This window comes from Thamnophis sirtalis, unplaced genomic scaffold (assembly GCF_051295495.1).
Source record: "Thamnophis sirtalis isolate CommonGarterSnake01/CBP01778 unplaced genomic scaffold, rThaSir2_p1.2 scaffold_1, whole genome shotgun sequence".
In the NCBI taxonomy this organism is placed as follows: domain Eukaryota; kingdom Metazoa; phylum Chordata; class Lepidosauria; order Squamata; family Natricidae; genus Thamnophis; species Thamnophis sirtalis.
Window position 1 is genome coordinate 111,741,571 of NW_028261381.1, and position 10,989 is coordinate 111,752,559.

At 38.3% G+C, this 10,989-nt stretch overlaps 2 protein-coding genes across 2 annotated transcripts in view; one reads left to right on the forward strand and one right to left on the reverse strand.

Annotated features, from left to right (window-relative positions):
- UBR1 (ubiquitin protein ligase E3 component n-recognin 1) overlaps positions 1-3,622 on the forward strand; it is a 66,956-nt gene extending 63,334 nt beyond the window's left edge. Inside the window, exons 45-47 of the mRNA XM_087722088.1 lie at positions 497-667; positions 1,580-1,681; positions 2,431-3,622. Coding sequence (XP_087578214.1) covers positions 497-667; positions 1,580-1,681; positions 2,431-2,572 — 415 coding nt within the window. The 3' untranslated portion in view covers positions 2,573-3,622. The remainder of the gene's footprint in view (positions 1-496; positions 668-1,579; positions 1,682-2,430) is intronic.
- A 281-nt stretch (positions 3,623-3,903) lies between these two features.
- On the reverse strand, positions 3,904-10,735 carry LOC106541795 (photoreceptor outer segment membrane glycoprotein 2). The gene is made up of 3 exons (XM_014057330.2): positions 10,062-10,735; positions 7,922-8,168; positions 3,904-5,661 (listed from the first exon to the last, which is right to left on the reverse strand). Exons 1-3 carry the CDS (start codon positions 10,640-10,642, stop codon positions 5,404-5,406), a joined length of 1,086 nt encoding a protein of 361 aa, XP_013912805.2. The 5' UTR covers positions 10,643-10,735; the 3' UTR covers positions 3,904-5,403.
- Between the last annotated feature and the right edge of the window lie 254 nt (positions 10,736-10,989).

A 10,989-nucleotide genomic window follows, 5' to 3' on the forward strand; every position in this document is an offset into this window, starting at 1 on the left:
CCCAAGTCTCTTAGGTATAAGTCTGTATTAATATAAAACTATTTGCAGCTAGCTAGTTTCACTCTTCATTGTAGCTGATTTGTATTTGCAGTGAAATATAACAATGCCAAAAAATACATGCTATTATCTACTTTCTAATTGTCTCATTGTACGAATATCAGCGATGAAATAGTGTTTGTTGATGATTTCGCACAGTAGTTCCCAACGAGGGGCCAACACCCCACAGGAGGGCAATTTGATTTTTAATGGGGGCAATTTGAACCTTGTTTAAACCAAGCTTAAATAAGTTTTAGGCTTCCTCTTGTGAGTAGAATTCATTTTCTGAGTAAAATAAGAATTATATGTTACAAGGGGGACATCAGGATTTTAGAGATGCTTAGGTGGGGCATGGCCAAAAAAAGGTTGGGAACCACTGATTTAGCAGAGTATAAGAGTGTCTTTCAAAATAGCTATCTTGGTTCCAAATCTCATTGTCTAATTAATTTTACATTTCCAGGTGCCCTCGATCTTCTGATGATGAAACCAAGCATCCTGTCCTATGTTTGTTTTGTGGGGCTATGTTGTGTTCTCAAAACAGCTGCTGCCAGGTGCTAGTAAATGGAGAAGAGTTGGGGGCTTGCAATTCACATGCAATTTCTTGTGGTGCTGGAGTTTGTATTTTTCTCAAGTAAGTGACAGCTGGAAAATAAAGCTGATCTAAGCTAATTGGGGCATGATGATGGATTCTCAATCTTGTGCATGCCAGATATATTGGAAAATAGCATCCATAATTTAGATGCCAACTCAAGGAAGGAAGTGGGTAAAAATAATGTTTCTGCCTTCTTTTATTCATGGAGGGATAAGCAGCTAATTTGGATGGATTATAGTGCAGTTAACAAAGACTGGGATGATTCCTAAAATTGGATTGTGTCTTCAGTAAAAAGGAATCATAGATCTATGTTTCTCAACCTTTACCAACTTTAAGATATTCCCGAGCTGGCTGGGGAATTCTGGGAATTGAAATTGCCTTACAATATTCAGAGTAGATATCAGTGTTTATTTGGGGCGGGGAGGTTTGTTGCTCATGTCAGTGTTTATCTTGGGAGGGTTTGCCCATGTAGCAATAGCAATAGCAGTTAGACTTATATACCGCTTCATAGGGCTTTCAGCCCTCTCTAAGCGGTTTACAGAGTCAGTATATCGCCCCCACAGTCTGGGTCCTCATTTCACCCACCTTGGAAGGCTGAGTCAACCTTGAGCCGGTGAGATTTGAACCGCTGAACTGCAGATAGCAGTCAGCTGAAGTGGCCTGCAGTACTGCACCCTAACCACTGCGCCACCTTGACTCCCCACTGTTAAATGGGGAGTGTTATGTCATAACACTCCCCACTTAACAAAACTGTGATCCTTGGGAATAGTAGAACAGGTAGGTATGCTATCTAGCAGAGAAAAATAAGTTGGAAACTTTTTCCGCAGACTTTCTTTAGATATGATCTTCTTTGTTTGCACATTCTTAACATTTTGTACTAAGCTTGCCAGCAACTTTCTGTTAGTAGGTTTCAGATTTTTTTCAACTGTTTTTTCCTATTTTCTCCTTAAGAATCAGAGACTGCAGGGTTCTGCTGATTGGTGGCAAAAATAGAGGTTCATTCTGTCCTGCGCCTTATCTGGATGAATATGGAGAAACCGATCCAAATCTGATGTAAGTTACTGTTTTCTTTTTATTTTGTAAGAAGCTGTATCATCAGTGGATGCTAGTTTTTCTTCATTCTTTTATTTATTCCTACTGTGCAGGGATGGGTTCTGGCAGGCAATACTGCCGGTGTGCTTGTGTGCGTGTGTGCTTGATGCGCTTTCTTGATGCGTGCTTGATGCGCATGCACAATGCAATTAAAATTGTTCTGTGCATGTGCAGAATTGAAAAACAAGATGGCAGTGCATATGAAGCCGCCCAGGGAACCGGTTCAGGGGTGTGGCAGGAGGCCTAGGTCGCTGCTGGTTCCAGTGACTCAGTTTGCCAAACTACTTCTGGTTCAGCCAAACCAGTCCAAACCAATAGGAGCCCACCACTGCTACTGTGACATAAAAGTGCCGGTAACATGTCCCTTAATTTCCTGAGACTGGTTTGCTAGTGAAAATTTGAGGTTAGATTTGTGCCTGATGTTATTGCTTCTAAATATTTTTCTGTGAATTAACTAAAACTACCCAGTAGTAAGAACCCTTTAGCAGTGGAACCAATTACCCAGCAAGTTGGTGGGTTCTCCTGGGCCTAAGGAACTGATCAACTGCATCTGTTGGAGATTTTTAACTGGTTGAATTAATTGGCCTGAATGGGCCTTTCCAAATGTATAATCCTTTCATGCTGGGAGATGTATCTGAGCAGATAAAATAAAATGCTGCTAAATATTATTTTTTAAACCCCAATAATTGTATTTTTATTTCTCTTTGAAGAAGAGGCAATCCTCTGCGCCTGTCTCATGAACGATACCGGAAGCTTCACTTGTTGTGGCGACAACATTGCATCATAGAAGAGATTGCTCGAAGCCAGGAAACTAATCATGTCTTTTTGGGATTTAATTGGCACCTGCTCTGAGTGTCAAGCTCTTTGAGACTAAATTGTCAACACCTCACTTCTAAAACATCACACAAAGAATATGAAGAATTTTAGTTTAAGGAAAAACGAATAACCCACATCTGCTTACGGAAACCTGTGGGCTTGAATTTGGTCAGAAAAAACAATGCATGCATATAACTTCCCAAATATGAATGCTGAATGATCGAAAGCAGAACTGCCTGGATCATCAGTAAGCTGACCTTTTCCACTTGTTTTCCAAATTAAAAACAGTCAACAGTATTTTCATTCTTTTGCAGCAGCAGTTCTAAACACATACATAGTTTCAGTGCATCTGGATAGAAGAACAAAGGGATTTAATCTCCTCTTATCACATTAGTTGCTTTTGTTTCCTCTTTTAGTATAGCAGGTCTCAAAATAAATCTAATCTGTAACTGACTTTGCCCGTGACTTATCTTTGGGTGCAGCATTATAACAACCTGAAGGTGAAGCACTACACAAAGTATAACAGCAAGGTATGCTGTAAAGGAAGTTAATATTTATTGGGAATCCTTTCAGAATGAGAATGCAGGTTAATTTGTTAATTCTGAGAGGTTCCAGTTAGCTTTAACGTATATCAAAAATTAAATGCTTTGCTTTTGGCCTATCCCAAAATGGGAAGGAACTGCACTGCAGAAAAACAGGAATGGAAAAAAATATCCATTTCTTATTGCAAGTAGTCTTTATTTGCATTGGCCAACAAATTTCAGACTAAATTAGTTTTTAAGAGGGATTAAAAATCTATATTATACATTATAATTGAACACAAATAACGAATACATTATTCAGAAGGTACGATCATAGTCTCATATCTACCACATATAGTCTAATAACATTTTATACTGTATACAACAAACATAACAATATTTCAAATAATTATATTTGTAAAATAGTAAGGTTATTCATAAAATAATTCATAAAACAAAATCCATGCTAAAAGGAATCCTTAATATATGTACCAAATGTTATATTGTAATGTAAATTTAAACATTACCTACTTTCTTCTTTTAAAAAAATACAATAAAAAATAAAGACCTTTTTTTCTGTTTGTGTCTGTAATACAAACTCATTTTTTTCTCACTGCCAGTTAAAAAGATGCCTACTGTCGACTTTCTGGCTAATGTTAATCTAAGTAATAAAAACATTAAATTAGTTCAGAGGAACTTAAGGAATAGAAAAAGAGAGAGGAATATCTCTATAAGGCCACCTAACTCAATATGGACTCTGGCTGGCATACAAATTTTGGATGGGACATGAAGTCTGCCTGTTCTGTAGGAACTTGCAGAATGGAAGAGAAACTGCTCTTTAAGAGCGAAGAAAAGGCAGAGACCACATCAAGGCCTCAGTTTTGACATATCTTCTCTGCCTCAGAGCTTGCCATGGCCCATTAACTATGACTTCCATGTTACAAAGAGCAGCCCAGATTTTAGAAATTTCTTCAGTAAATTCCTACTCATTTCTCATTCTCATTCAAGTTTATTTCCCAAGGGCCTGACAGAACACACACGGCAGAGACATAGTTCAAATGACAGTATTTTCATTGCAGTTCACACATGGGGCTGTGAAATATTGGAAAAAAGCACAGTGAGGCAAATCAACACATGTAAATCAGATGCTGGATTTTGCATGTGCTGAAAGCTAAGTTTTCAATGGCCAAGTGATCCTCTTGGTTCAGGGATTTTAACTCACATTTACTTTTTTTCTCATTTTTTAATAATATGGCCCTTGAATGTAATGGATAATTTCCATGCATAACAAGATTAAAAAGTAGTATTCTTATAATTGCATCCCACATATAGAGAAAATGATACTAGAAATTTTCATTGAATTATTTCTGTTACCAAAGCAGATGCTGTTGCATCTTTCATACTTGTCTTACTAATGTCATCAGTGACTTTTGATTAATAATTGGAATAAGAATTGCAACTTGAATCTGTTTTTGTTGAAACAGATTTGTCTTTCTGATCTCTAAAAAATAAATCTCTTGGCCTGATGACCCCTTTAGTGGAAAACTAAGAATAGGGCTGAACTACATGCCCTTTTATTAACCACCAGGGTTTGTTTTTGTTTTAATATTTTTATCCTGACTTATCCCATATATAACTCAAAGCAGTGAGGATAAACACTTTAATTATACAAAGTATACTTACATAAATTTCTTATTAAGTATAGTTATTTGATTCTGAATATATTCTTAAACAAAATTCTCAAATGACTCAGCCCTATTTATACATTTTCCACAACTTGTAGGCAACAGATGGCCAAGGAGAAATTGGCAATTACAGATCTCCTCCTTCCCACCCCTGGATTAGATGCTCAAAGTAGTGCAAGTGATACAAAATAACCAACAGTAATTCATCTGATATGTTATTCTTTATACTTGGTATCCCAGATGTTCACTGATACTTATAATTTACATAAGAAAAGTTACCATGTTTATAGATGTTATTTCAAACACTGCTCAAAATTGTTTTTTGTTAGACCTGTTTAATAATGATTGCTTTTCAAGAGTGGCAACCCCCTCAACAATCACCATTCTCCTCACTGTTAAGATTATTCCCAGAGTGCCAAATGCTGCTTTGGGCTCTTCTTATTCTGTTATTGGTCCAACACCATCTCTTTAAGGATTGAGCATCAAAACGAGTTGCTAAGGTGGGGAGAAACAAAAGCAAGTAAGCAAACTAATATATTGTATGGCACAGCCAGGGCATAGCACATCACACAAACTGACTACCTCTTTCTGCTTTGATACGTTGGCAGCCATGTTTTTATACATTGTGATGCAGTTGCCACTTCTTTAGTATTACATTCAATTAAGCTGCAGGGATATATTTGGGGGTAGTATTTTCTGAATTGTGGTTTGCAGTGCAAACATCCATATTAGAATTATCCAAAGCACTTGATACTTGCTTCCCTTTGCCAAGATGGTTAATTTTGGTGATGTTCCACATGACAATTTCCACAAAACTGTTTTCAAATAACCAGCCATCAGAGTCACAGAGTGGATCCACCTGTAGAAGAAGATTCCTCATTGATGTTTGAAGATAACGAACTCCAATGAGGACCAGTAGCTGAAAAAAAAGGAATTCAAATGAACGGAAAATTAGAGAGTTGAGATTCCACTAATTATAGTGGACTCTCCACACCACCACACAGAGTTTAAGACTTTGGTGATGATGACCACCATATGCTTGAATTTTTAATTTTTCCCTGTCTTTGATGTCGGACCAGTTAATTTATTTGATGTGAAAAGTTTTAGCTGGCACTTAAATTGGGCACTTTTAATTTTTAAAGTTTGACTTTTAAAAATTGCATGAAGCTAAGATGAAAAAAGCTTTGCTTTTTCAAGAAGGCAAACCTAAAGATTGAAGGGGAGGTTTTTCTCCACATGAAAACATGAAGAGTCCTGCTTGCTGACCAGGAGGATTCAGGACAGGTTAACTATTCCTCTGATTCCATTTTTCACCAACTTGAATGGTATTGAAACCTGTAACATACCATTCTTTCCAGTGGTGAAATTGATTTTTTTTTACTACCGGTTCTGTGGGTGTGGCTTGGTGGGGGGTGGCAGTGGGAGGATATTACAAAATCTTCATTCCCACCCCACTCTGGGACCAGCCAGAGGTGGTATTTGCCGGTTCTCAGAACTACTCAAAATTTCCGGTACCGGTTCTCCAGAACCTGCTGAATTTCATCTCTATTCTTTCCTTCTGATTCATTCTGCTTGGCACTCTCTTGTTCTTCTTCCTTTACACAAACCATTTCACTGATCAGTGGTTGTTGTTTAATTTCTGAGAAATGCTGTAATTCTCAACACATTTGGCTACAGCCTCCCAATGTCGCTAAAGAATATTTACTGAATATATGCACTAGATACCATTTAAGACATTCATGGCGCACCCTTAAAATCTCATTAGCAGAGGAGCTTGCCAAGACTGAGCTTATAGAGTGTATGAATATAACTTTGAATAAGTCTTTATATAAACATTAGCCATAGCCTTAGAAGGGAGGAGTGAGTGAGAAAGAAACTCAAGATTACCTCACCTTAATTCTGTTCATCATCCCAGGTAAGTGCAGGGCCATGTGGAGGCTCTGGGAGGGGGAAAAACAGGCCTCCCGGAAGTTCCGGAAGTCCAGAAATGGACTTGTTTCCGGCCTCTGGAGGGCTTCCAGAGCCAGGGGGGAGGCCGGTTTTGGTCTCCCGGAGGCTTGAGAAAAGCCTCTAGACCCTGGTAGGGTGAAAATGCCCCCCCCATTGTGGTGCAGGAGGCAGAGTAGGCTACACCCACCAGTGGTAGGTTCCAGCAGGGACTACTGCCAGTTTGTTATGTGCGCTTTGCGCGCATGGACAGTGCAATAAAAATTGTTCTGGGCATGTGCAGAAGCAAAAAACAAGATGGCGCCACCCATGGTGCCACATGGATAACCAGTTGAGGGAGGGGTGGCAGGTCTGGGTCCCTGCTGGTTCCAGCGACCCAGGCTGCCAACCACTACCGGTTCGGCTGAACTGGTCCAAACCAGTAGGAACCCACCACTGACACCCACCATAGCCACGCCCACCCAGCACCCAGGCAGAGAACTGGTTGCTAACATTTTCCAATCCCACTCCTGAATTTAAAACTGATATACATGTACTCTCTTGTATTGGAATCACGTTTGGTAGTATCAGGCCTAAAAAGCTTTAGTAATCACAGTCTACCATTAAAGAAGATAATGGACTATATAGTTGCTATTGCTGTTAAAATGTAATTTCTTAAAATGTCCATTAATCTGCTTAATTTTCCCTCTACACTCTATGAAATAATTGATGATGGAAACTATAAAAAGGCATGTTTTTTAGTTCAGAGAAGAGTCCTTGAGAAGCTACTATAAAGAGAATATTTTCATTAAAAAAATTTTTTTCACTTGCCCCGTTCAATAGGTTCCAATGAATAAGAACTTTGTTATTTGGATTTCATAGTACATAATCAAAAACTGTTTCATATCATTTCTTATGCCTGGAACAGACCTGATATGTAAGCTTTCTTCCCAAGATGCCTGTTTGCTTTTGAAATAATTTAATTTAGGACTTGATCAGAGTCTCTTTATCATAAACATACATATTTGTGTGGAAAACACGATTCAAACAATATCTTTAGTAGGATGGAGGAGGGGAGAAGAGTTCCTGCTTTTTCTTTTTCTTTTAATTGCAAATTACTCTTTGAGAAGATTGCATGCATTCAGCAATATTTTTAGTAGTATATCTCTTCTTCACCATTCATTCATCCCATAGTAAGCTGTTCCATCTTTTGTACTGTTTTGAAAGGAGGACTTCAGTAAATGCGGTTTTACCTCAAACACCCAAACGACAAACGTGGTGATGCCAATGGACCTCATGATGTCAGTGTAATAATCCAGAAGGGCTTCCCTGCATCCTTTCATCCAGATATTAAGTTCTTCTGTCATAAAATCATAACGGTAGTGAGCAGTGTTGTTTCTGAGTTGGTACTGGATACAGGGCCGGGGGGAGTTAGGATTGCAACAACTGAAGGGAACTCCATCCACCAAGAATTTCCCATCAATATTACCTTTTAGGCGGCTGGAATAAGATGCGGGTGGGGAAGAGAGTTGTGTAAGAAAGGCTAATAATTCAAACAAGAGGATTAAAAGTTATTGGTTCACTGCATTTTGTTGGAAAGAAAAGTTCTAGTGTTCTCTGAATTAATCACTTAGATCTTGTATGAGTTCACTAAGCAATTCAAATCAACCTTCCCTGCAGACATGCATAAAGGCATGCTCTATTTTGTAGTGATGTCATTTTTTTGATAGTGGACTTGAACTCAAGTATATACCAGATGGTTATAATTTTGCCGAAGGTGATGGTTAGCAAAGCGGGAAATTATTTTCTCCTGATGTGGCAGAGGAACCAAATGCAAGCAACATTCAGGAAAAAAGAAGTGATTGATAAAAGAGGTAGATCTGAAATCAGGTGGATTGCCCACAAGTCTAACTCCTAGCAGATCGCAAGAGACTGCTGTCAGGTGATACCTATGTTTAGGGCAAAGGCTCACTCTTCCCCTTAGGCATATGTTCCTAATTAGTGTCTTAATATCACAAAACTGCATGTACTGTATATAGGAGTACAATTGCCAAAACTGGTTTCCTGCCAGTTTCAATTGGGAAACACTCAAAAACCACAGTGGATTGCAACTACAGTGCAATTCCTAAACTAGGTTGAATGTACTTTTTAAAAAACAAAATCTTTTTTAAAAAATCACCAAATATTTGACCTCTCCCATTGGAACCTCTGCCAAACAGCTAATTGTCAGCTATTTCCAGAATAGGCTGCTTACAGTTATAGATTTTACTTTGTTATAGAACACTGAAGGAAAATATATATGCTAATGATAAAATTAATTGCTAAATTATTAAATGTAGGGATATTTAGAAAAGGCAACTTTTATCATTCCATTTTGATTCTGATTTGGAAGACATTCTAGAGCTCATCTAATTTAGTGAAGAGAAGTCTGTGCCCAGAACTAAGGTACCCAAATGTATGAGAAAAATAAAAGTGAAGGTAAGGCCCTTCCTAAATTTACTGAATTGTCATTTTTAATATGATAGAAAGGGTAAACTATTAAATCAGTGTTTCTCAACCTTGTCAACTTGAAGATGTCTGGACTTCAACTCCTAGAATTCCCCAGCCAGCATTGGCTGGGGAATTCTAGGAGTTGAACTCCAGACATCTTCAAGTTGACAAGGTTGAGAAACACTGTATTAAATACATGGTAAGTAATCATACAAAATATATTTATTGACTTTAAATTAAATTTAGTATTGTCCTAGCCCTGTCCAATACATCCTGGTTCTATCTGTCTTTGGAGTACTATCCATCTTGTTGTACAAAAATCAAGAGTGTCCCTTGACACGAGAATGTTCTGCATCCATAATGCAGCCCAGTATTTTGCTCAATTTTGAATTTTCAATGCAGGATGTATCTACAGATCACCCAATACTTCAGACGTATGGAAAAAGGCTGAAGTCTATTATTGAACAGTTTGCCATGTTACAGAAACATGGCCTCTCAGACGTTCCTTTTAATGTTAAAGCCAAATTGGTTTCTTGCCTTTTTCACTCACTGGCCCAGTCTTGCCCTCTTGAACAAATGAGAAATTTGAAATGACATCCTTTAGTTATTTGACAGTACTGTACTAACACATACCTTTCAGGCTCATCATCATCTGGTTTGGGGGTCTCCAACCCCAGGCTGTGGCCCACTACCAGACTATGGCTTACTGGGCTATGGCCATGCGAGCAGTGGGATGATGCACATGCGCATGTGTTAGCACACTGCTCACACAGCCTGGTTCCCCTCCTCAACACAGCTAGGCTGCCAAGCTGCAAAGGTTGTGGACCGCTGATCTAGTTGGTCTCCTTGATCATGTTGAAGCCTAGGTTCAAGCTCATTTCATGAGAGGACGTTAATACTTACTCTAGAACATCCTCTGAAGTCATATCCAGATAACGAGGTGATACCCACTGAATTTCAAACCAATCCCTAAAACCATTGTTTCCACAGCACTGGAATCTGATCTGTAAAGTGTCTATAGTTCTCTTCAAAAAGCATCTTCCAGGAATGTCTGTATCTTTGTAGAATTTAATAGCATTTCCCAATCCCAGATATAGAGATTCTTCTAATTCATTTCTCATAGTATAGCACAGAATAGCACCCACAAAGATGCAGAAGGTAAAACAGAGAGTGCATACAATATAAGGGAGCATGATCAGCTTCCAGCGGTTAAATTTATTGGCATCCGTGCAGTCATAACATATTTTACCTCCAAAAAAGTTGATCATGCAAACAATGGCTCCAATAGAAATTAAAGTATTTGGAACAGAGTTAATATCCCATTTCGCTATCACTTCCTTGCGTTTCCTTATTTCAATCTTTAGGAAGAGTCCAAGGCTGAACACAACTGCACCAGATATCACAGAAAACCAGTTGAGAATCCATAGGATTTGAGCCAGTTTGTCTCGCTTGGTTTTGGTGAATTTTACTTTAAGAACGGCCATGGTCACTACAGGATTAAGAGAAGAAGCTTCGTTCAGGAAAATCTTGTAATCAGATTATCAAAGTGTGTTCAGAGTATCAAAGTCATATCTCAGAAGCCTATAAAACAGAAACAAAGAGCAGATTATTGCCTTTTCTTCATGTAGGTTTATGTAAAATATATGAATCTGAGGCTGTTCATTATTTGGAGGTAACCCTTGCTCAATTTAATGAAAGCATACTCCCACATTAGTATTTAGTTACTTAATCTATTCCATCGATTCCAAATAGATTGACCAATGACTAATTTTAGAAGACTTGGAACCCTGATGTACAATGATGGTGTTCACTATAGTGATGTAACTAAATT